Below are 26,983 nucleotides of genomic sequence, written 5' to 3'. Positions count from 1 at the left end.
TTGGGGTGCACAAGGGTGCAGCAGGGGCTCAGGGCAGGGAGTTGGGGTTTAGGAAGGGTGCGAGGTGCAGGCAGGGGGCTCAGGGCAGGGAGTTGGGGCGCTGTCCTGGGAAGCGGCCAGAACCATGTCCCTGCATGGCCCCTGGGGGAGGACGGGGCACAGGGCTCCGCGCGCTGCCCTTGCCATGCCTCCAGGTACCCCCCCCCAAAGCTCCGATTGGCCGCGGTTCCCCGTTCACTGCCAATGGGAGCTGCGGGGGGTGGCGGCGCCTGGAGGCAAGGGCAACCCATGGAGACCTGTGCTCCCCCTCCCCCAGGGGCCGTGCAGGGACGTGGTGCCGGCCGCTTCTGAGTGGCACAGGGCCTGCGGCACCACGGGGTGCAATCCCGCGGGCTGGATCCAAAGCCCTGATGGGCCAGATCCAGCCCGCGGGCCATAGTTTGCCCACCCCTGGCCTAAGCCCTTCGGTGACAGGAGAACACAAATACTTCCTAAAGGAAGCACATGCTGCTGGCAACTCTTAAATATGTCCTGGTCTAGATCTCAAAACGCAAGGGTGCCTGGCAGCAAGCATTTCGGTCTCACTTAATATTTTGAGAAAGCAATGGCCAGGCAACACTTAATAAACAGCTGCTTTTTTTTTTTTTTTTTTTAAATTCTAATCATCAACCAGGCCAGGCTGTGGCATGGAAACAGCATTAATCACAGTGCAAGTGACCGTTAATCAGTGATTTCCTGAGGCCACTAAAAAGGCCAGATATCAACCGCTGATATCAGCAACATGAATCATGAGCTGCTGCTTTCTTGATAACAATACCTGGAAGGAGTGGAAGGAATATCTTGAAATGTCTCCACTTTTTTATCTCAGAGAGAGAGCACAAAGGGGAATTGCTAGGCAACTGATCAGTCTCTCCAACAGCCCATAGCTGCAGAGTTCCATAGGCTTTATCCTAGCACTTCTTGTGTTCAATGTTTACTACTATTAATATAGTGCCAAAAATGTTCTGGATGCCTGACAGACTAATTAAGCACTTCAGTTGCCTAGAAGTGCTTAGTTTAATTTTAGACATGATACAATGAGTTGGAGCAGCAAACAGTGAGAATAACGGAATGGTGAACAAAGGTTACAATCATAAGATCACCTGGTTATTTAGGTCTGTTAACTGAATGTCTTAACAGTCCAATTATATATACATAATATTATATAATATGGGTGTATACATGTATCTATCTACATACAGATATATGTGCTCTGAAAAATACCTTATTTTCATAAACCAAATTTTTATCTGAAAGAATTGAATTGTGGTAAAGAAGGGAGGAAAATGGAGCGTAGTGCTTGTTATGACATTTAGACCTACTATTCAGTGTGTTCAGTAGGGAACATATAACCAGGAGGTAAGGGTCTGTGTAAACAGGAAATAAAGACAGTCTTGCATTCACTGGAAGCACAGTGTGCTGCTTCTCCATAATCTCTACTGGGAGGGTGCGAGACTGGAGAAGTTGGTAAAACAGGATGGATGGAGAGAACTGATAGAGCGGAAGCGAACAAAGGCAAGAGGAAGGACTCTGTAACATACAAAGGGTAAAGGGGCAAAACACCTAGATTGTTTTAAGACTAGGCTTGATAAATTTGGGAGGGGATGGTATGATGAGTTTGCTTACAATGGGCTATGTGTGCCATCCACAACTGCTATTAGCTAGTATCTCGAACAGCCGGAGACGAGACACTACAGAGGGAGAACACTGAGTTACTACAGAGAATTCTTTCCAGGTGTCTGGCTGGTAAGTCTTACCCACATGCTTAGGGTCTAACTGATCACCATATTTGGGTCAGGAAGGAATTCCCCCCCCAGGCCAGATTAGCAGAGACCCTGGGAGGTATTTCACCTTCTTCTGCACCATGAGACACAGGTTACTTGAACTAGAGTAAAGGGTGGATTCTCTGTAACTTGAAGACTTTAAATCAAGATTAGAGGATTTCAATAACTCAGCCAGAGGTTATAGGCCTACTACAGGCACAGCCGCCAACTTTCCTTGGTGCTGGTGGGTGCTCATGCCCCCCAACCCCAACTCCGCCCCCTCCCTGCTCCATTGGACCCCTCCCCAAATCCCTGCCCTGGCCCCATCTCTTCCCCGAGTGCATCACGTTCCTCCTCTCCTCCTCCCCCCTCCCTCCCAGCATTTGCCCTGTGAAACAGCTGGGAGGGAGGGAGGAGAAATAGGACACAGCAGCCTGCTCAGGGGAGGAGGCAGAGGTGAGGTGGAGATGAGCTGGGGTGGGGCGGGAAGCTATCGGTGGGTGCAGAGCACCCACCAATTTTTCCCCGTGGGTGCTCCAGCCCCAGAGCACCCACAGAGTTATTGTCTATGACTACAGGAGTGGGTGGGTGAGGTTCTGTGGCCTGCAATGTGCACAAGGTTAGACTAGATGATTGTAACAGTCCCTTCTGGCCTTAAAGTCTATAAAGGCAAGTCAGAAAGATTAATGCAGATGACAGTGTGAGGTAACACATGCAAGTAAATTCAGCTGGTGGTATTAAAATTAATGAATTGAAAATATTTGGCATCAGAAAGTCAGTCAGTAGTTATTGGTGAAATTCACAGAATTTCTTTTTGGATAAAGTGCAGGAGATTCTTGTAGCTAACAAGAAATTCCTCTAGCATGGAGGCAGTGGGAGAACTTCCTATGGATCATTCAACTCTGGATGGAATATACTGACCAATGCTTCTATTTAGGGACAGGAAGGAAAGAATAATATTTATCTAATGAAAATAACAGTTGGAGTTTGGGAAGGTTATAATATTCTTACTTAGTGTCCAACCCTGAAATCCCCTTTCCCCATGAGTGAGCCAACTGAAGCTGAAGTGACTACTTGCATGAGTGTTAACTGGGCAGGGAAACATAGAACGCTACCTTTGTGAAAAGTACCATGGAATCTCTCTTGACAATATGTGGTGAGAACTTTGGTTTCATTGTTGTTTGTATAATTTTTAAGAATTATTTTATTAATTAAAAACCAGTTTGCCTCATCCAAAACCAATGATTATATCTCGAGCAGAAATTAATCCTTTACAAATCTGGTTCAAGAAATACAATCTAATCATATGCTGAGGTTTAATACAAAATATCATGTTATCTAACACAACATGGGTTTTGACTTCTTGAAACCTTGACAAAATATAATATGGATGGATTATTTTAAATGGCAGGGCTGAGAGCTGAAATGAAGCATATGAAACAACCGAAAGGCAAATGTGTTTTTTTGTTTAGTTTGGCAGAAAAATATAATGGAGCCATGAAAGACTTTAATAATGTAGTTTTTCTTCTGTTAAAACAATTACCTCAACCCCAAAATCTCATTTCTTGTAGAAAACATGAATGACGATATACCTCAGCATTACTAGGCACATGAAATATTAAATAAACTTTCAATGGGAAAAAAACTGTAAAGCCCTACTGGATACACATTGAATTTTGGATGACTCATGCATTACAAATTACTTCTAATACTCATTGTTTGCTCTGTTTTTTCACTAGGTTTTTGTTTTCAGAATTTCATCTCTGCTTTCATTTACGTAGAAAGGCCACAGATTGGGATTAAACTGAATAAACAGAAGGAAAAAAAATCACTTGTAAATTATCAAGGGTGGAATGATAGTCTTCTCTTAAAGCACTGACCGGGGGCTGAATGTCAGGGTTCAGTTTCTGGCTCTGTGTGGCCATGGCAAATCAACTAATCTCTATGGCCCAGATCCTCAAAGGTATTTAGACTCCTAACTTTTGAGGATCTGGGCTTATAGGCCTCTGTTCCCCATCTGCAAAGTGGGGATAATAATTCCCTGCTTCCAAAGGCTGTTGTGAGAATAAATTTTGTTAATGTTTGTGGGTTGCTTAGGAACGATAGTGATGAGAATATCTAATTTCCTGGGCAGATAGAAATGATAATTGTAGATTAGAGCTAGTAATGCTTTCATTTTTCTAGTGAACTCGGGTTTGGCCCAGAGTCTGACTCAGACAGAATTCCTCTTATAAATCCATGTTCAAATAGCCAAAGAAAATGACTCCTCCCATGTCTCTGTTGTAACAGGCACAGCCAGGCAGAATTGAAGTAATAGGCCCGTTCTTCTTCTGTGTCTGAGTTTACAAGAAGTGGGGGGGAAGAGGTTGTCAGGTTGGGTGAGAATCCTCCTGCGGCTTAGGTGCAAGTTAAAGAGCTGAGCAACTTGGTAGCATTGGAACATAGGTGGTTTTGCACATGCCAACCAGAGAAAACTTAGATGCCTAAGAGACTTTCCTGGAAGTAATGTAGTCAAGTAGGGAATGTAAGCACCTACAGGATTAGGCAGCATCTGAGTAGGTGTTTTGAGGATATCGGTAGGGTTACCAACCCTCTAGGATTGGCCTGGAGTCTCCAGGAATTAAAGATTAATCTTTAATTAAATCTCCAGGAATACATCCAACCAAAATTGGCAACCCTAGATCTTCAGTGGTGACTATATGTTGGACCTAGGCACCTAAAGCAGAAGTTAGGCCCCTAAATCCCATGATGTATCTAGCCCTAAAGCATAACAATGATGTTAACTACCTGTATCTAGGTACTATTAGGTGAGATAATCTCTGGGTGCATGATGGAGGGGCAAGGAGCAAATGTAGTCCTTGCACTTATTTGAGAGCTTGCCTGCAATGAAGAAAAGTACATGCTCCATTCTTATAAAGGGTGGGTTGCAATGGGAATAATCCTCCTGTGCATTGGGGAATTGATGGGTGCACAATTTTTCTCAGTGATCTCATTTGTCCACTTAAAGTGGCAAAGAGTCCTGTGGCACCTTATAGACTAACAGATGTATTGGAGCATAAGCTTTCGTGGGTGAATACCCACTTCGCCGGATGCATGTAGTGGAAATTTCCAGAGGCAAGTATAAATATGCAAGCACGAATCAGGCTAGGGATAACGAGATTAGTTCAATCAGGGAGTATGAGGCCCTCTTCTAGCAGTTGAGGTGTGAACACCAAGGGAGGAGAAACTGCTTTTTTAGTTAGCTAGCCATTCACACTCTTTGTTTAATCCTGAGCTGATGGTGTCAAATTTGCAAATGAACTGAAGCTCAGCAGTTTCTCTTTGAAGTCTGCTCCTGAAGTTTTTTTGCAGGATGGCTACCTTTACATCTACTATTGTGTGTCCAGGGAGGTTGAAGTGTTCTGCTACAGATTTTTGTATATTGCCATTCCTAATACCTGATTTGTGTCCATTTATCCTTTTACGTAGGGACTGTCCAGTTTGGCCGATGTACATAGCAGGGGGGCATTGCTGGCACCTGATGGTGTATATTACATTGGTGGACATGCAGGTGAATGAACCGGTGATGGTGTGGCTGATCTGGTTAGGTCTTGTGATGGTGTCACTGGATATGTGGGCAGAGCTGGCATCGAGGTTTGTTGCATGGATTGGTTCCTGAGTTAGAGTTACTATGGTGCGGTGTGTAGTTGCTGGTGAGAATATACTTCAGGTTGGCGGATTGTCTGTGGGTGAGACAGAGACCAACACCTACAAGATCTTCACCAAGCATTCTCAAAACTACGATACCCACATGACGAAATAAGGAAACAGATCAACAGAGCCAGACATGTACCCAGAAGCCGCCTGCTGCAAGACAAGCCCAAGAAAGAAACCAACAGAACTCCACTGGCCATCACATACGGTCCTCAGCTAAAACTTCTCCAACACATCAGCAGTGATCTACAAACCATCCTGGACAACAATCCCTCACTTTCACAGGCCTTGGGAGGCAGGCCAGTCCAATTTAGTTGATCAAACAAAAATCTTCTTTAAGGAGTTGAACTGAAGTTGGCTTTGGAAACTGAAATGCCGCATCTAAAGAAATCCATGCTCTGGGATCTGATTTAAATTGTGACTTAAAATAAACATAACTGCTTGGTGACTCTTAATTGTGTTTCTAATCTGTGCTGAGGATGGGATCTCAGAATCAGAGAGCTGCAACCTGATCCCTTGCAGAGCACAGCTGAGAATCTAGGCCTATGTTTTCTTTTCACATACATCTCTCTCTGTTAACATGTATATCTCACATGAGCTACAGTGTACTTAGACATATACGTAAAAGTGTATTATACTGTTCAAAATATTGTGGATCAGGATTTATTTTTTTCATATGCTTTTGAACATTGTTTCTCAGGAAACTTTATTAAGTATTTATTGTATTTGTATGTCACTCAGAAAGATGAAAGAAATGAAGAGAGGCTGTTTCTTAGTAACTACCTTACTCCTGTTGTTGGGCTGTGTCCCATGGCATGTGACTGCAGACTCAGAAAATGGAGAAGAAGACCAGGACATCCCAGGTAAGAGTTTACAAGTTTAACCTTTTTGCCATCTGAAATTGCAAGAAGCAAGAATCATGGACCTTAACTTTCACCATTGAAATCCAGTGGGGCTTTCCTATTGAACTCAGTGTAAGCAGAACTGGACCTTATCTGAGCAAAGAGCAGTCCTAAATAATGTATTGGACTGTAGCCCTTGCAGTGAGATACTAAGAACATGGCATAAAAATGACAGATCTTATGAAGTAGTGTGTGTGTGTGTGTGTGTGTGTGTGTGTGTAAACCAGTTATGAAGCTCTTTCCAAGCTAAGGCTTCTGGACTCTCTCCCAACTCTTTTGAAACCCTACAATTCCAAACAAAACCCATGCCAGCTGCTAACATCACTCTGTAAGAGCTATACTGTGAATGTGTCCTATGAAATTGGGCAGGGAGTAAGGATTACTCCTTGTGTGTTTGGGGAATAGGTGGAATCATAGCTGTACTCTCCACATGTACCAGGGGATGGAATATGATGGGTCTGGTAGAGGGTGGGGATACACCACTCTCCTTCCCTCCATAAAACAGGAGCTCATGGAATCGCTCTTCTTTTTCAGAGTTGTTCCTCTGATGGTGCAATTAAAAACTGCCCCTTACCCAGGCACACCCGTTTTTTTTCCCAGGCATGCCCATTTTCAATACACAGTTACTACACAGTGTGTATACAAGTGTAGTAACACAGGCAAGTGTATTAACATGTGCATGTGACATTAGCTTCATGTGCAAAACTAAGAGGCCACGTTTTAAAAATTTTGGTGAAGTTTTCAAAACGTAATAGGTCTTTTTCTCTAAGCCATTCAGAACACAGTATGAAAACATCAACACAAGGCAAATACTGGCCTATGGTGACATGGCAGTAATGGGCACATACACGCATCTGTAAGTAGGCATTCACACCTAATTCTCAACAGGTTGGGCCCAACCCAGAATGGTGTAAAGAGTAGTGGACAGTTGGTTCAAGGCTGTTTAGGGGACTAGGAGCTCTCTTAAATGAACTCCCTTCCAGGTGGGCCTCTTTGCATCCTGCCTCTCTGCCATGGGAAGAGAGAGAAGCAGGATCTTGACCCTCAAATTGTTGAGTCCTTCAAAGAACATAGAGTATGGGGGTCATAACAAATGCTTTCTATGCCTCTCTCTGAGTTACCCTGGTGGCTTGATACCTCCCCCAGCTGGCAGCTCAAATTTAGAGAGATCAACAGGGTGTCCAGTTTAAGAGAATCTTGTATGTATCAACCAGAGACACCCATGCCTCTTCTCCCTCTCCCAGCCCCCCCCCCCCCCATCCATAACACAGAGCAGGGAAAACATTGATTACACAGTATCTCATAGATAATATCCCTAAAGACTAGTGGGAATGGAGTCTTAGAATAGGAGGTGGCAGCCACTGAGTGACTGGGAGGATATCAGAATGAATTAGCACTCTATAGACTCAGGATGGGCTTCACAGCTGTAGCATCAGGGAGGGAGTATCTGGCCCAGGATAAACAGTCATCACCTCACCAATGTTCATGAGATAAAAATATTAATTCTGCCTAGTCATCAGCTACAATAGAAATATAGTCAGTGTAGTAGGATTTTATTCCAATCAGTGTCACCAAATTTGAAAATAACATCCTAGCTCTGCACCAAATAAATTTCCTTTTTTCATAATCAGGTTGGATCATTCTGGAGAAATTTGCCCTTACATTACCTCTCAGCCTTGATGCCCCTAAATAAACTCCCTTTTTTTCAAAAGCTGACATGACCTTGCACAGCATGCATCCTTCCTATACTGTACAGAACAAACATTTTCTTTTGACAAATTCATCGCTTCCTAGTAGCTTGTGAAATTCTTGTTTCTGTTACAATTTCAACAGCTTTGATAAACTGTTGCACAGACCATTTCAATTTCTCGTTCAGTTATTAAGCTAAAAAGCCTAGTAGACTAATCTTTACAATCTTTTTGGGGGATGGGGGAGGGGGCAGGAGTCATGAACAACAAAGCACAGTGCTTACAGAGTACTACTTGTTTTTGCTTTTAAGCACAAAGGAAAACTCAAACCCCTTCTCAAGTCTGTGATTCTTTCACAACCAATAACTTGAGAACCAGTCATGAACTCGTTATGTTGAGCATTCCCACATGTTGGATCCAGATTCCAAATCAAACAAATGTTAGTCTTTGAGATATGAAACCAAGTCCTCTTGCATCTATTAAGGACTCCATAGCACTTTTAGCAAAAAGAGGGCTGCTGTCTCATGTTCTCACCAAATTCCTATTCTGTAATTAGGTTTTTCCTACCTAAAATTCCTCCTGCAATTTTTCTTAGATGTAGAGTGAAATCCTAGTCCCGTTGTGGTCAATAGCAAAACTCTTATTGACTTCATTCAGGGCAGAATTTCACTTACAGTATTTACTTCCTGTCCTAAGCAGTTGTAGAGTAGTGCTGAATGCTACTAAACAGCTCCCATGTCACTCCAGAAATCCATCCTAGGTTCTATTTCTGTGGTGCATAAAGTGGTTCTTAAACCCAAAGAATGTGTAAAATCATGCTCTGGGATCCTTTTGAATAAGAGAGCCTGTATCAAAACCCCCATGTTGTTTAAATTACGGCAGTTTGAAAACTGTAAGCTCAGCAGGATAGAGAATGTTTCAATATGTTCCGCATGGTGCTGAGAACATTGTCAGTGATCAAATAATAAATAATTACAAGAATAAGGGTATCAAAAAGTTACAGAAAATGCCAACCTGTTACATAATTGTTTCTACATTGCGAAAAGAGTCCCGTGATACCACTTGTGGCTGGGTGCCCTTTATTTGATCTGAAGTTTAAAACTAATGAGTCACTGCCACTCAAATGTGCTTTTTATTAAGATGTGAAAGTTTATCAAGAATTAATGTGACAGTCTGAGGATTCAGATATACTAGTAGGAAAAGCTCTTAGCAGTGTGTGGGTGGCAAGTCGTCAAATGAAACTGACAGAGAGAGAGAAACAGAAACCCCTTTTTCATCAATGACAAGCTGCTTAGTATTGATAATACTTATCAAAGAAAAAAGGCATTTACGAGAAAGCTTATAATGATGACAACATATCTTGACTAATAAGAATAACTCACATGGGGAAAGATGCATGGGGTGGAGTGAAACAAGTAACCTCAGCAAACAAAGGAGAAGCATACACATACAAGCTCTGAAATATTCCTGTGTAAAGTCTTTCTATGGTGGATGACTGGATCCCTAGGTTTTATTTTCAAAGCTGAGTTAAAGTATAGTTCTGTTCTGAAAAGTAAGTTTGTAACAATGCCATTGTGGATCTTATATTTATTGTCTCCATGATTTCGGTATTGAGTCTATTAATTTGATAAGTAGAGGATGGTTGTTTATTTTTTTAAAACCATTAGCCCTGAATATTCAACTCAAGATCTAAGAGTCAAGCTGGGCTCTTTGTGTATGTCTACCCAGGAAAAAAAAAAGTGCGTTTTCAACTGTGTTGACCAAGCATTATCAATATTTCCTGTCTGTTCACATACACCTGGGTTATACATGCCACAAACTACAACATGACCTACTAACAGAATTATAAAGATGTCATATTAGGCCTCTGACATACCACTCTGATGAAACTGTTAATAAATACAGACTTTTTAAATGGTAGCCACTGTACATGGACCCTATACCCGAAAGCTCAGCTATAAGCATTCCTTAAAGCAATGTTTCTGAGAAATTGGATCAAATTCTGATCTCTAGTTCCTCAAACAGAATATTCCTGGGTTGTGGGTATATATGCCTCTGGGATGACTTTACAGACTTTCCTTCTGAAACTCTATTGGGCTGGCATATTATATGGATGCCTAATTTATTTTCTTCCTAAAATTAGTCCTCAGGGAGAGATGGTTCTTTTGAAATTTCATCAGCCTTCACTAAGGTCTGAATATTAGGTACACCGCCAGAATGTAGGAACCAAAATGCAGCAGAATCAGTGTAGTTCCACAGTGAAGGGAGCAGAGGACTGTGTATGGAGGCAGCTCTGCAACACCTGTAATCAACAGAGCAGTGCTAGGCACATGCCTGATCCCGTAAGTGTGCCTATACAGAGCCACCAGCCCAACTCTCATCCATTTTAGAACTCTTCATTATTGTGAGGAAAATAAAGCTAATTCCAAATCAACTAAAGGAGATGAGAGCTGCCAAGTTTAAAGCAATGAGAAACAGCTTTACTAATGCTCCAGAGACTGGTGGGATGGTTCCAATCTTCTGAATCCCACAGAAAACCCTTTTTCATACAGTTTATTTACTTGGCCTTTGTACAAAAAGGGAGAATTTGGCCTTTTGTGGCTTCAATGGTGCACATTTTCTTGAGTCTCTGCTTGAGGTTGTATATTGATTCTATAATTCTTAAGAAAATAAATGTGTCCACAGCTTGAGACAGTATAGAACCTGGCACATACAATATGCACATTTGCAGTCCTACAACAATGTTACAACAGTGGTTCCTGTGTCATTCCCATTGTAAACAGAGGAAAGGCTTTGGGAAGTAAGTAACGCAATAATTTGTTTCTGTGGCTTTGATTGGAAAATAGCTAGTTGCTGAGACAGGTGATTCTTCTCATTCATTGAGCAGCAAACCTCCTCTTAGATAGTAATTTATTCATCCTCATCTTATGGTTCTATGATTAAATTTACATGCTCGTTCTACCGTATAATTTGGCTTAATAAGATGGAGACATTATCATATGGCATAGATGTGGCAATGTGTAGGATGCTAATGTGTTGATATAGCTATGTGTCTGGACCTCTTGAGGCTGGGAAGCACAAAAGATTTTCATAGCCTCTTTTCACGCCCCACTGACCTAGATTGATTTGGGCCATGACCCAGTTTATTTTAGAGCCTGAGTTTTTATGGGTATTCTGAGAAGAAAGGATCACTAACACTTTGATATGATACCCTCTATCTAAGGATCTCAGCACACATTTCAACCAGTATGAACTGACCCTCACAACACCCATATGAGGTAGGTAAATATCTGGACCTGGCTGGAAACTGGGAATCCCATTTTGTGGGAAGTTCCAAAATTTCAACAACAAAAAAATTGGTTGCAGAATAGAATGAAAAATGAAATTGAGACATTTCCTGTGGCCTGGGAATTCCAAAATTACCTTTTCAAAAGGACTAAATGACAGAGCTGAATGAGGAACTGGGGTTCTCTGGGTTCCCTGGGATTCTAGGCTGCCCCGTAGCCAGGATGTTTTGAAGCCCTGACTGTGAGGTGGCCCACCTGGCAGAGACCTGGAAATCTCTGGAATCCTGACTCTTCAGTAGCCCTCTTGGCCTGCTGCTTGGACCTGGGAAGCCTAGGAGACCAAGTTGCCTAGGGGCCACAGACCTGTGAGGTCAGGCAAGTTGGCAGCAAACGAGACATATTTGCATCAGAAATCTGCCTGACAAGCAGGGTTCCATTGAAAACCTACCTAGTTTCCATCAGAATTTTTACAGAATCATTCCTATGGAAGGTGCAGATTTCAGTGAATCAGCATTTTATGATGGAAAAACCTATAAATATCCTATAGGTGAGGAAATTGAACTACAGACCATTAGCAACAATTTTCAAATGGAAGCAACTAAAATTAGGCACTTAGATCCAGATTTTGTTGCCTAGCTACCTGTTTTAGGAACATAAAATCTGACTGTGTCCTTTACAATCTGTCGTGTTCTCATAATAGAAGACATTAATTTTTAAAGGGTTCATTTAAAGGTCATGAAGTTATGATAGTAGTAGTAGTGGAAATTAGCCCTCTCCCTGGGGCTAATTTATATAGTTCCATTTAAGGGAATAGAGCCTTAGCTAGTGTAAATCAGCATAAATCTGGCCTTTGGGTTTTTTTTTTAATTAGGCCATTTTTGCAAATTAAAAAATAAATATCAGAGAATGGGCACAGGTTGGCCAACAGCAATGTAGAGTTTTTACCTTGTGTCTTTAGCCTGACTTGGAGGGACCAGAAGTGATTGGAGCAGGTCACTCTCTTGGAGGGACTGGAGGGACCAGAGCGCATTAGCTTCTTAACTGAGACTGGGCAATCAGATTCCACTTAGTGTCAGTTGTGATGTGATGTCGGTTCTTGTCCCCTTTCTCTCTCGCCTTGTCCCTGGGCAATCATTGTATGGGAATCCTTGTGGGCAGTCTTAAGAGAGCTCAATATTTTAATTGGTATAAGGAGAATAACCTACCCCCTGACTCTGACTAATTTTGGTGAGGAAAATCTTGCACTGCCATATTCTATTTTGTGTTTGTTCTATGGGTAAGTAGAAGGCTTCAGTTTGAAGTGCTGTCAATTGGCTTTCAATAAAAACACATGCATATATCTCTAAAACTTTTACAACCCTAGGAGGGAAAAAAGTGTGCACAGTGTAATATAAACAGTGAAAGAGCTTAATCCACAGGGGTACTTAACTGGGTCTTCAACTACAGTGCTGTCTTAACATCCCCAAACAGTCTCAGCTGTACAGTCTAGCTAACAAGATTTCTACTATAGTTAATATGTCAATATGTTCATACTATTAAGCTATTGCATATTAAAACATAGATTTCAGTTTTTCAACTCAAGTCAATTTACTTTAATCTAAATAGTCTAAAGTTGTGTACACCTTAATAATTTTACAGATCTACTTCTTAATAAAGTTAAAAAATAGGAGTGTTTGTGCAGTCCTATGAGTTGCAATGAATAAGTTTATGACTTAGTAGTGTGTGTTATTTAATGGAATGGTGCTGCCCTCTGGAGTACCATTCTGGTTTTGTTTGTTCAAAGGCTGCCCTCTATTTCAGTGCCAGGGTTTCCTACTCATTCTAGCCCATTTCCAGCAGCATTTGTCTGGTGTATGGCATCATCTTAATTATTTAATAGCATTAACACCTAAGAGACCTAAACAGAAACAACTACAAAGACTCAACTGTGCCCAATATTTTTTGGGTGGAAGATAAGAGGGGGAGAGTGGGAGGAGCCCTTTCCCCACCTCGCACCCACTGCACGAGGGCTGGTTGCTATCCATTGGGTGACTTCGGTACTGCTCCCTGCTAGTGCCCTGTGAGTGCTAGTTACGTGGAAGGAGGGTTGGAGAGCAGATTTGAGTTCACCAGGCATTGAACGAAGCACACACTTCACTCTTTCACAGAAACCAGAATTCTTCCTGCAGGTCCCAAGAAGTGCACAGTGTAGCAGCTGCTCTTTCACTTTTGCATCAGTACCTGAGGGAGAAATTTTGGCTAAGTCCCATTGCAGTGCAGTAAAAAAAACCCTCACTTTTTTAAGCTTCAATCTAGCCCCAAATGTCTACCTTCTCTGAGTGGCAGGTATTTTTTTTTTTTTTTTACTCAAATGGCAGGAAGTTCTGTTTCACCTAGAGCAAAAAAAAAAGTTGTTAAATTTAAGGGTCAGCTAAAGGGAACTAGGTGGTTTAAATAGAGTGGGTCAGAAAATGGATTTTCTATTCTGAACAAAAAAGGTACGATTTTAATTTATTTTCAAATTGAGATTAAAAGACATCCCCCACACCCCAATGTTAAAAAAAATGCAAAACAAAATTCGAAAATGATTTTCATTTTGGGTCAATTGAAATAATTTTTTATTTTGATCATTTTTCTTTCTTTTTACTTTAGTGTGTAAAATAAAGTAAATTTCAAAAGAAAAAGTCAAAGGAACACCATTGAAACTTACCATTTAGAAAATAGTGAAACAACCTTTTGTGACATTTTCAGAATGGCTTTTCCAGTTGTGTTCAAAATAGAATTTCACCAAAATCTGTATAATTTGACGAAAAAAATTGGTTCAATCAAAAAAATGTTTTGATTGAAAACTGTTTTGATGACAGTTTTTCAACTGTCTAGTTGTAGATGTTTAGTCTTAACCCTGTATGCAGACTATAACCCAAGAACTAGGGATCATCCAATGAAATTATTAGGCAGCTGGTTTAAAACAAACAAAAGTAAGTACTTATTCACACAACCCACAGTCAGCCTGTGGAACTCATTGCTAGGGATGTCGTGAAGGCCAAAATTATAATGGGGTTCAAAAAAGAACTGGATAAATTCATGGAGGATAGGTCCATCAATAGCTATTAACCGGGATGATCAGAGATGCTATCCCATGCTCTGAGTGTCCCTAGCTTCTGTTTGCCAGAAGCTAGGAGGGATGACAACAGATGGATGACTCACTAATTGCCCTGTTCTGTTCATTCCCTCTGAAACATCTCGTACTAGCCACTGTCAGAAGACAGGATACCGAGCTAGATGAACCATTGGTCTGACCCAGTGTGGCCCTTCTTATGTTCTAAAATTTGAGCTGTTTTGATAGGATATAGAAATCCTTCAGTAATCAGAGTTCCACTCCCAGAACTGGGGTTCTGATACATTATTTTTTATAATCATATATTAAAGCTGTACAAAACATCAAGGGCTAAACATTGTGCCATGCCTTTCAAAGAGTGCAAGAGCAAGGGCAAGGGGGCAGAGCAAAGGTAAGATGGTCTTGGGGTCAGATCTGTAAACTGGACCACAGTTTAAATCTCTAAACCCATTGAAGATATACTGCTAAATTCTTAAACTAACTGCACAACATTTAGTATCATACGACCTTTCTCCCCACCATCATAGGTGCTGCTTTACCACCTCTCAAGCTAGGAAATTCAATCTGTGCTTTGAAGGCGGATGGCGGTGCATGTAAAGCAATATATACAAGGTATTACTTCAACATTCAAACCCGCCAATGTGAGATGTTTGAATACGGTGGATGCCATGGCAATGAGAACAACTTCATAACACTAGAAGAATGCCAGGAGATGTGCGTGGTATCAGGTCAGTATCCTTTCTCCTGTCCTCCTGCATGTTCTTTATATTCCTTGGGTGTCTTATATCTAGATTGTGAGTTCTTAGGGGCAGGGGCCATCTCTTGTTTATGTTTCCCAGAACAATGGGGCCTCCTGCCTGTAAGGGCTATCTCAATAATCATACTAATCACAATAATACTGTTATAACTGGGGGGTCGCCAGATGCTGCTGCTACATAGTCATCCAAATTGTTTTCTGGGGAGTATGTCTATAGGTGTGGTGTCCCAGGGTGAGAGTACAGCTCAAGCGGATGTACCCAGGCTAGCTTTAATCTAGCTAAACTCTGGTCCGGGAGCAGTGAAGCTGCAGCAGCAGCACATGCTGTGGTGTGGGCTAGCACCAGGAGTGGTTATCCAGGGTTCCAGATGGGTTTATACAGTGCGCACTGCCACAACTGCACTGCTCGGGGACCTGAGAGAGCTAGAATAAAGCTAGTTTAAGTATGCTCAGTCAAGCTGTAATTATACCCCGTGATTACAGTGTAGACACACTCTTAGTGTGAGCAAATCTTCTGTCTTGGGAAGACATGGTGTGAAGGTTTTTTATGCAAGGTTCTAGGTAAGGGTTGCTGTGTAAAACCAATTCTTGAGGCAGACACTCCTGAAGGAAGGGATTGTCTACATGCTGATAAACCCCTCTGTTCCGGGACCGGTATAAATAAGGTTATTCTTAAAATATACCCAGACTTACATCACCAGCTTCTCTTACACTGAGATGACAATCTGCAAGAACTCAGACATTTGCTACAGCTGCTTGGTAAATGGGGCAGAAATAATCATTAATAATGCTCACAAGTAATATCCTTAATCATTGTTTCTCTGTAATGCCTGTAATTGCTCAGTTTTACAGTCCGAATGAGGCTTCGTCAGCTAACTGGTAGAAACAAAATAATAGGGTGCATACCAAGATATACCATTAAGATGCCAAATGTGCAGTTATGCTGTCATTCTGGATGAAATGTGTGTAGTGTTTACTCTGCTATTGAAATGGGTGGGAAATTGAATGGCTTGATTTTTTTTTTGTAAGAACTGAGCACCTAAACCTCCTGCTCACTTCCAAAGGGCCTGTAGGTGCTCCACACCTTTAAAAATTACACCTTAACTTCAGCATAATTAGGAAAATTCCTCATACAGCATATTAAAATCTCATATCAATCACAGAAGTCATTTTGATGTGAAGGTGATATATCTCCTGTTTCCTTGTTTATCTCTCATAGATGTCAGCAATTTGTGGTTGGGAAGTATCACTTTGTCTGAACTTGATACTGAAACTGGATATTGTGTAAGCAGGATCTACTACAGAAATCTTTAGATACAGTTAGATGCATTTTGTAATAAGAGTAGATCACCTTTAATATAGTTATAGCAACTTAAATTGAGTATTTCAAAAGCAAAACTTATATGAAAAATACCTTTGAGAAAACAATGCCAGATTACTATTCTGTAGAAGAGTTGAGAATGACATTTTATGTAGAATATGAGCTTGAGTATTCAGGGAACACCAAGCTTTTTATTAAATAATAATCATAAGTGTTTAGGGCTCTATCCTCGTGAAATCAGCCTTCAGGACTATTCTCATACAGAAGTGCTACAGTCATAAAATCATAAAAGAGTAGCGTTGGAAGAGACCTCAGGAGGTCATCTAGTCCAACCCCCAACTCAAAGCAGGACCAACCCCAACTAAATCATCCCATCCTTTGTCAAGCCGGGCTGTAAAAACCTCTAAGGATGGAGATTCCACCACCTCCCGAGGTAACACGTTCCAGTGCTTCACCACCCTCCTCGTGAAAAAGTTTTTCTTAATATCCAATCTAGACCTCCCACACTGCAACTTAAGACCATTGCTCCATGTTCTGTCATCTGCCACCACTGAGAACAACTAAGCTCCGCTTTGGAACCCCACTTCAGGTAGTTGAAGGCTGCTATCAAATCCCCCCCTCACTCTTCTCTTCTGCAGACTAAATAAGTCCAGTTCCCTCAGCCTCTCCTCCTAAGTCATGTGCTCCAGCCCCCTAATCATTTTTGTTGCCCTCCACTGTACTCTCTCCAATTTGTCCACATCCTTTCTGTAGTGGCAGCCCAAAACTGGACACAATACTCCAGATGTAGCCTCACCAATGCCGAGTGAGGGATGCTCTTAAATCAGAAAACTACTGCCCCCTTATGGATGTGATAAGTCCACATTTTACGGACTCATCACATCACTAGGCATGCACTTCCAAGTTCCTTTGGATACCAAATATGGATTTTGATTTCATGGGAGACAGATGGAAGGTGTCATGTAGATTCAGGAGAGAGCCAGAAACAGCTTGGGAAAGAGGTCGTGAGATGCAGGAGAAGCAGTGGGTGGAAGCTGAAGGGGCAGAGGTCTTTCAGTCATTCTCAGTACTGTAAAAAAGTTTTTTGGTTTTTTGCACTCAGATTCATACAAATGATGTATGAATCCATTAAGATTAAAGGATTCATCTAATCCTGTGCCCTTAACAGAAATTGATTTTCAGTCACAAACCCTCTGTTGCCCAATTGCAAAATATGGCATTAAATAGTAATGGCCCCAGGAAACCCACTGACATAAGGGATTAAGTTATTCCTAGGTTGAGAAATGCACAGACCGTTTGAGATAGATTCATAACTAAGCTGTCTTGTCTTTTTGTGAAACAATTTGAAGGCCCTTCTGGTAGGTTTCTGTGCAAATGTCAGTAAGTGTCATTTTGTTTGTCCTCACCATGTTCAAAGCATGCCCATGTAACAGGCCTCCTCATATCTCTGGAAATATGCTGACATAGTCTAGGCATCAGGCCAGAATTGCAGGATAAAAATTGACCTCCTGGGAACAGTATGTGTCACCTTGGCAAAAAATTTTATCTCATAAAAAAAATACTTAATTCTGGAAAATCATTTAGAAACTAGTTTACAATAAGAATTCAAAAGACCCTTTCCTGCTGTTCTGACCCAGAGATGCTGCAGCTTTAAGAAGACGCAGTTCACAGCATTGTGCTGTGTCTGTGTTACATGCTAGATGCAAAGGGCAATCTGTTTTCTTCTCCATCACCAGTCATGTCTATCAATTCGGAGTCTGTCACTAAGGCCTGACCCAAAGCCCAGTGAAATTAATGGGAGTCTTTCCCTTGATTTCTGTGGGCTCTAGACGACATCCTAAATGTGTCTCTGTGTCCATCTAAAAACTGCCAAGAGCAGGGATGGGCAAACTACAGCCTGGGGGCTGCATCTGGCCCTTCAGATATTTTAATCTGGCCCTTGAGCTGGGGAGTAGGGTCCGGGGCTTGCCCCGCTCCAGTGCTCCAGTAGGGGAGTGGGATCAGGGAACCGCGGCTAATGGGAGCTGCAGGGGCAGCGCCTCTGGATGGGGCAGTGAGCAGAGCTGCCTGGCCGTGCCTCCGTGTAGGAGCTGGAGGGTGGACATGCCTGCTTCTGGGAACTGCTTGAGGTAGGTGCTGCTCAGAGCCTGCACCCCTGACCCCCTCCCACGCCGCAACCTCCTGCCCCAGCTCTGATCCCCCTCCTGCCATCTCAATCTCTTTGTCCCAGCACACCCCCAGCTGGAGCCCTTACGCCCCCACACCCCAACCCTGTGCCCCAGCCCGGACCCCCTTCCTGCACACTGAACTCCTCATTTCTGAACCCACCACAGAGCCCGCACCCCCAGCCAGAGCCCTCACACCCTCCCGTACCCCAACCCCCAATTATGTGAGCATTCATGGCTCGCCATATTATTTCCATACCCAGATGTGGCCCTCAGCCAAAAAAGTTTGCCCACCCTGGCCAAGAGCCATGTCACTAACCAATCCCAAACAGCTTCTTAACGTGCCTATTTTCCCTCTAAGTGTCAGAATGATGAGAGGGGAGAAGAGATAAGAGAGCAGCTGTGCAGGTCACCTCAAGCACTAAAATGTTTCTTGCTGATACTTAGCACTTACTGTACATAGTGCTTCGCCTCATAGTTTGCGAACATTAACTAATCCTCCCAGGAGAAAGGTACCATAAATAAATATTCTATTATCTCTTTATTACAGGTAGGGAAATAAAGGCAGAGAGTTTAACACTTAGTCACCTCCATAGAATGAATTTGGGTCAAAACCAGGATTACAGATGAGGGATTGTAGTTTCAAAAGTAATAAGGTATATTGCATCCTTAATGAATAGCGGGGGTAGGCATAGGATTAAGAACCTGGATTTTATTCCAGTGATTTGCTGTGTGACCATGGGGAAGTCATTTAACTGCTCTTCGATTTAGTTTCCCCATCTGTCATATGGAGGTGAGGATTCCTACCTAATGGGGTGTTTGAGGCCTAACTGGGCTGAAGTAGTAGGCTAAATTCAGTAAGCAATGTCAACTAAAAAGAAGGAACTCTCATGGAAGCCTAAGTTTAAGAATGGCATATGTGCTGAAGTATGTTAACAGATATAAATATCAATAGTATACCTTGCACCAATTTTGCATTCAGTGGGTGGGCAATGTACATGTTGAGGGGGCAGAAATTAACAGACAAGCAACTAACATGAAGATTAAGTTATTTTACCACCCTCTTGCTAATTCCATTGCCACCTACTGCTTCCTTTGATTCTCCCAGACAGTTGTATTCATTTTGCTCACTCACTGAATGCCAAATCAGTGCAACTTACATCATTAACCACTTACACCTTTTTTCTGATCAGTCTGCACCTGTCTATTGTGTTATCGAACTTAGTTCTACACTTAGCCCACTAGAACATCCCCCACCCCACTGCAAACTGTCTGATTTCATATCAGGTCAAACGTTTGAATTTCAAATTTTAGAACCAATGTGGGTTTAATTATACTTTTTTAAAAATATTATATTTTATGAGGATTCTGCTTTGAAGCTGTCATGTCGCACACTAAGCTACCTCTGATGACATAGAAATTTCACTGCAAAATTTCAGCAATGATCTGCGACAATGATAATAACTGTGTCACTACTAACCCTTCCATCAGCAGATCTTTCAGTGTAGCTTTCTGGACAATGAACTAGTTTAAGGCTCTGTTTTATTGGCTTCTGCTAAGACTCAGAACTGAGCCTCCAAGGCAGAAATTCCTCTAAAAGTGAAGTTGCAACAGCGGAAAGCCGCCTAAATCTGTTCTTAGGGGTTTCAGATGAGTAGTTTGCCCTATATTTACCCTGGTGTCATTGAGATTAAAAACTGAAGTTCAGCCAGCAGCAAGTGCATGTAAGAATGATGTACCAAAAATAATGATATGCTAGTATGTGACAGATGAGATACCCAGGATGCTGGAGCCACTGAAGATTCTATAGCAATTAAGGTAGCATTAATCAGCATTTCAGAGTGTGAAAGAACAGGCTGAATAAATTCAGAAAGATGCTTTTCTTGTAGACACTGAAAGCTACATTCAAACAAATAGAAAAGGAGTACCCGTGGCACCTTAGAGACTAACAAATTTATTAGAGCATAAGCTTTCGTGAGCTACAGCTCACTTCATCGGATGCATTTGGTGGAAAAAACAGAGGAGAGATTTATATACACACACACAGAGAACATGAGACAATGGGTTTATCATACACACTGTAAGGAGAGTGATCACTTAAGATAAGCCATCACCAGTAGCAGGGGGGGGAAAGGAGGAAAACCTTTCATGGTGACAAGCAAGGTAGGCAAATTCCAGCAGTTAACAAGAATATCAGAGGTTTCAGAGTAGCAGCCGTGTTAGTCTGTATTCGCAAAAAGAAAAGGAGTACTTGTGGCACCTTAGAGACGAACAAATTTATTAGAGCATAAGCTTTCGTGAGCTACAGCTCACTTCATCGGATGCATCCGATGAAGTGAGCTGTAGCTCACGAAAGCTTATGCTCTAATAAATTTGTTCGTCTCTAAGGTGCCACAAGTACTCCTTTTCTTTTTAAGAATATCAGAGGAACAGTGGGGGGTGGGGTGGGAGGGAGAAATACCATGGGGAAATAATTTTACTTTGTGTAATGACTCATCCATTCCCAGTCTCTATTCAAGCCTAAGTTAATTGTATCCAGTTTGCAAATTAATTCCAATTCAGCAGTCTCTCGTTGGAGTCTGTTTTTGAAGCTTTTTTGTTGAAGTATAGCCACTCTTAGGTCACATAAGCACCACCCTATATCGGAAACCTACTGACCGCTATTCCTACCTACATGCCTCTAGCTTTCATCCAGATCATACCACTCGATCCATTGTCTACAGCCAAGCGCTACAATATAACCGCATTTGCTCCAACCCCTCAGACAGAGACAAACACCTACAAGATCTCTATCATGCATTCCTACAACTACAATACCCACCTGCTGAAGTGAAGAAACAGATTGACAGAGCCAGAAGAGTACCCAGAAGTCACCTACTACAGGACAGGCCCAACAAAGAAAACAACAGAACGCCACTAGCCATCACCTTCAGCCCCCAATTAAAACTTCTCCAACGCATCATCAAGGATCTACAACCTATCCTGAAGGACGACCCATCACTCTCACAGATCTTGGGAGACAGACCAGTCCTTGCTTACAGACAGCCCCCCAATCTGAAGCAAATACTCACCAGCAACCACACACCACACAACAGAACCACTAACCCAGGAACCTATCCTTGCAACAAAGCCCATTGCCAACTCTGTCCACATATCTATTCAGGGGATACCATCATAGGGCCTAATCACATCAGCCACACTATCAGAGGCTCGTTCACCTGCGCATCTACCAATGTGATATATGCCATCATGTGCCAGCAATGTCCCTCTGCCATGTACATTGGCCATACTGGACAGTCTCTACGTAAAAGAATGAATGGACACAAATCAGACGTCAAGAATTATAACATTCAAAAACCAGTTGGAGAACACTTCAATCTCTCTGGTCACTCGATCACAGACCTAAGAGTGGCTATACTTCAACAAAAAAGCTTCAAAAACAGACTCCAACGAGAGACTGCTGAATTGGAATTAATTTGCAAACTGGATACAATTAACTTAGGCTTGAATAGAGACTGGGAATGGATGAGTCATTACACAAAGTAAAACTATTTCCCCATGGTATTTCTCCCTCCCACCCCACCCCCCCACTGTTCCTCTGATATTCTTGTTAACTGCTGGAATTAGCCTACCTTGCTTGTCACCATGAAAGGTTTTCCTCCTTTCCCCCCCCTGCTGCTGGTGATGGCTTATCTTAAGTGATCACTCTCCTTACAGTGTGTATGATAAACCCATTGTTTCATGTTCTCTGTGTGTGTGTATATAAATCTCTCCTCTGTTTTTTCCACCAAATGCATCCGATGAAGTGAGCTGTAGCTCACGAAAGCTTATGCTCTAATAAATTTGTTAGTCTCTAAGGTGCCACAAGTACTCCTTTTCTTTTTGCGAATACAGACTAACACGGCTGCTACTCTGAAACCTGTGATTCAAACAAATGTGATTCTGCTGAGCTCAATGAAGCTGTGCCAATCTACCCCAGTTCTAACTGGGCTCAGTAACCCCACTGGGGAATCACTTCTGAATGGGTTAAGGAGGGGTGTACAGTCTTTACATCATCTTTTGAATTTCCTTTTCCTGCAGTGCAGATAGTAGTTGGTATTTTTGCAGCCATGTGCCCAGAATTATTTTTTGTAGAAGTTAATACAGTTTATCAAAGGCCTTTATAAAGTTGTTTTTTTTCCTCTACTTCTTTTAAATACAAATTTCTATGGGGTTTTTCCCTACCTATTTGGATTTTCATTACCCTACAAAAATACTGTACAATTCAAATGTTTTTTAGCCTTGTTTTTTAAAATAATCATTTTAAGAAACTTCCAGATGTAGGAGGGAGATTGTTGTTGGCAGGAAATCCAGCCAGGACAGGAGTTCAACTCAGGTGAACATGAAACCTGGAATCTCTTGATCCAGTACCCAAAGCCAGCATGAGTAATCACATCCAAGTCCATTCCCACTTCTTATGTTTCTTTCTTGGCTGCTCCAGACTGCCCTGTCAATCTCTTTAGCTATTTGTCCTACATAGAATTGAATCTTATGAATTCACTGTGGAATATTATGGAGTCCTTTCTTTAATCTGCTAAAAGTCTGATTCAGGAAAGCACTAAAGCATAGGCTTAAAGTCAATGGAATGACTTTGCTGCCTAAAGACAAACACATGCGTAAGTGCTTAGATGCATCAAAGCCTAAGTGAAGATTATGTGAAAGATTTTGTGCTCCACAAAGCAGATGAGTCTCTGGCCCCCCATAAACGCATATTGGTTATCGTATGCATTTATGTAACAAACATGTCTTTGAATCACAAATAACTAATACTATTTTTCACTACAACTTATGTAATATTAATATAAATTTTAAAAAGAAAAATATAAATTAGTCAAAGTGTATCATTCCTATTTGGCATAGATCTTGTATATTTAACTACCATTGGGATATCTAGACCAAAATTCCTCCTTTAAGGTCATATTCATAAATTTGTGTCAGGGATTTAATTTAATTTATCTTGTAAGCAACCAATCCAGAAATTATTTTCAATATTTATTAAGCTTTCATAAAAGAAACCCATACAAACTTAGTTATAATTGGAGCCATTGAAAATCAAAGGCCATGTAAGTATTTATCCCTAAAAAAAATCTTTATTCTCTACCAAAATTATCCAAAGGGAAAAACCTTTGTTTAAAGGGGTCTTTATCAGTTGTACAATGGCATACAACTTTTTTATTAGAAAAATATGATTAACCTGTTTGTAGTCATGGGGATTTGTGCTTACTCAAGAACACAAAGCACATATATCAGAATAGCAAATAAAGCTCCTTTCTTGATTTGTTTTTGATGCTAAAAAGGTCATTATTTTGGAGTGTGAGGATTAGCCTCATGTTTTCTCTCCACCAGACTGACACTTGGCACATATCCGTTGTCACCAGGACTTGGGATTCAGCTGGAACACCAAAGCATTTTCTCTCTCCTCTTCTGATACCAGGTCCAGGGTAGGGAAGTCTCTTGCATGTACCTCATGCCAACATGTAACCCTCTGGTTACTTGGAAGGGTCCAGCATGATAGAGGAGATACGAGTAAGGAAAGAAAGGTTGATACATAATGAATCAAGGGTGAAGATTTTACAGGAGTCATGTGCATGTGTAATCAGTAAGGTTCCATGGGAGGAACTCGATCTCACCACATGGTTCTTTTCTCCTCAGTCTAATGCAGTTGGGTTGTTAGAGACAGAGTCTGAGGCAGGAAAAAGAGGGCACCTTCCCTAAACTCCAAAGGTAAAAGGTGTTGGGGCAAATCCTGGTAAAGCTTTTAAAGGTGGTATAACACTAATCTTTGCTGTCTTCTGATTCAATCCCCCCATGCCAGAATCTCAGCTGGGGTAAATTGGCATAGTTTCATAGACTGAAATGGAACCACCTGAGAATCTGACTCACTGTGTACAGATCTGGCCTCAGGCCTATTTAAGATACCTAGTAGGTAACCTAACAGCAGCTCTGTGACAACATAGGAGCATCTGTTATGCCTTCTCTACACCAGTAACTAGGAAGGTGACAGGTAGTCTATGTTTCTTGTTAATATTTTAAATTTAGGAATTAAGGAAAACTCGCAAAATGAGAAATGCTTGGTTAAAAGGGAAATGTATCAGAAATAAACAAACACCTAAGAGATACCCATGAAAAGTCCACTGCCACAGCACTTCAGCAATAATGGGATGTTCATGCATCTTCCATGGACCTCTCACATAAACCCCAGAAATGAAAGATGCTTTGGAGCAAGCACTGAGCAAAGGCTAAAAGTTCACATGAGCTAATTAAGATATGAAACATGTAGGTAGGCCTGACATGACATAAGTAATTAAGCAGATGAGGGAGGTCTTATTTCTTAGAAGATAGGATTATAGGGAGGTAAGTTAATTATTAGGCTGAAAATGGAAGTTTTGTGCTAAAAATAAGTAAATAGGTCAGTAGGCTAAGTATACAAAATTTCTGAGCCAGCTAGGATAAGAGGGAGAACAGCCAGGGAATCATTTACTACAAACAAAATAAGAGGTAGGGGTGGGGAAGCTTGGCTGCCCGTGAGTGCAGAGCCTGCAGCAGGAGCCCCAGGAGCCATCAGGACCAAGCTTCTGCCTCCCAGCCTTGGGGCAGCTGCCCAGCCTTGGGGGCCCCTGTTGTTGGGGGACCCTCTGCCAAGGAACCCTGTGTTTTACTCTAAATCAACCTCTGCAAAAGAGAGAAAGAAAGGGGAACACAAACTTGGCAGAGAAGCAATTTACTTTTAAAGGCAATTTTCATGTTTGTTCAATTTGATATGAGTAGAATTACACACAGGTCCTAATTCTCAGTTCAGTGTCCTATATATCCATCTTAGAAAAGCTGTCTCATCTTTCTTGTATTGGAAAATACCTATGGTGGATGATTCTATGCCTGATTGCAGAGCAAAGCTACTCAGAAATGTTGTTAGCTTACACAGGAGAAATTAACTCAGCAGTATATTTGGGTAATATGGTAGAACCAATAGCAAGAGAAACTATTGAACTGGCTGTTAATGAAATAAGTCCAGAGCTATGCAGTCACAATAAATCTTTCCTGTTCTGTGCCAGAAGAGTAGAGATCACATGCAGAAAACTGCTGATTCGGCCAGAATAGAGGCTCAACTTAAATGTATATCCCAAATTTAAAAACATAGTAAGAGAACCAAAAAACCCCCCACCATTGTTAAGCAAAGTAAAAGAAGCAGTGAGAGGAAAAAAGGCATACTTTTAAAAATGGAAGTTAAATCCTAGTGAGAAAAATAGAAAGAAGCATAAACACTGGCAAATGAAGTATAAAAATACAATTAGGAAATCCAAAAAAGAATTTGAGGAACAGTTAGCCAAAGACTCAAAAAGTAATAGCAATTTTTTTAAGTACCTCAGAAGCAAGAAGCCTGCTAAACAACCAGTGGAGTCACTGGACAATCAAGAGATTAAAGGACCATAAGGCCATTGTGGAGAAACTAAATGAATTCTTAAAAAGAAAAGGAGTACTTGTGGCACCTTAGAGACTAACAAATTTATTTGAGCATAAGCTTTCGTGAGCTACAGCTCACTTCATCGGATGCTGTAGCTCACGAAAGCTTATGCTCAAATAAATTTGTTAGTCTCTAAGGTGCCACAAGTACACCTTTTCTTTTTGCGAATACAGACTAACACGGCTGCTACTCTGAAACCTGTCATAAATGAATTCTTTGCATCGGTCTTCACGGCTGAGGATGTGAGGGAGATTCCAAAACCTGAGCCATTCTTTTTTGGTGACAGATCTGAGGAACTGTCCCAGATTAAGGTATCATTAGAGGAGGTTTTGGAACAAATTGATAAATTAAACAGCAATAAGTCACCAGGACCAAATGGTATTCAGCCGAGAGTTCTGCAGGAACTCAAATGTGAAATTTCAGAACCACTAACTGTAGTCTGTAACCTATCATTTAAATCAGCTTCTGTACCAGATGACTGGAGGATAGCTAATGTGAAGCCAATTTTTAAAAAGGGCTCCAGAGGTGATCCCGGCAATTACAGGCCTGTAAGCCTGACTTCAGTATCAGGCAAACTGGTTGAAACGATAATAAAGAACAATATTGTCTGACATATAGATGAACATAATTTGTTGAGGAAGAGTCAACATGGTTTTAGTAAAGGGAAATCATGCCTCCCAATCTACTAGAATTATTTGTGGGGGTCAACAAGCATGTGGACCATGGGGATCCAGTGGATATAATGTATTTAGATTTTCAAAAAGCCTTTG

The 26,983-nt window shown here is 41.5% G+C and overlaps 1 protein-coding gene across 8 annotated transcripts in view; it reads left to right on the top strand.

The window, feature by feature from the left end:
* Positions 1-26,983, top strand: part of TFPI (tissue factor pathway inhibitor) — a 240,754-nt gene that overhangs the window by 190,671 nt on the left and 23,100 nt on the right. For 4 of the 8 annotated variants that reach the window (XM_043505454.1, XM_043505457.1, XM_038421844.2 and 1 more), the window contains exons 2-3: positions 6,237-6,358; positions 14,997-15,197. In XM_043505454.1, the coding sequence (XP_043361389.1) occupies positions 6,241-6,358; positions 14,997-15,197 (319 nt within the window). In that variant the 5' untranslated portion in view covers positions 6,237-6,240. Of the gene's footprint in view, positions 1-6,225; positions 6,359-14,996; positions 15,198-26,983 lie in introns of those variants that run through there. The other 4 variants (XM_043505456.1, XM_043505453.1, XM_038421846.2 and 1 more) reach the window with 1 other exon arrangement.

Source organism: Dermochelys coriacea, chromosome 11 (genome assembly GCF_009764565.3).
Source record: "Dermochelys coriacea isolate rDerCor1 chromosome 11, rDerCor1.pri.v4, whole genome shotgun sequence".
Classification (NCBI taxonomy): domain Eukaryota; kingdom Metazoa; phylum Chordata; order Testudines; family Dermochelyidae; genus Dermochelys; species Dermochelys coriacea.
The sequence above is the reverse complement of the archived record's forward strand: the minus strand, read 5'-3'. Positions and strand labels throughout refer to the sequence as shown.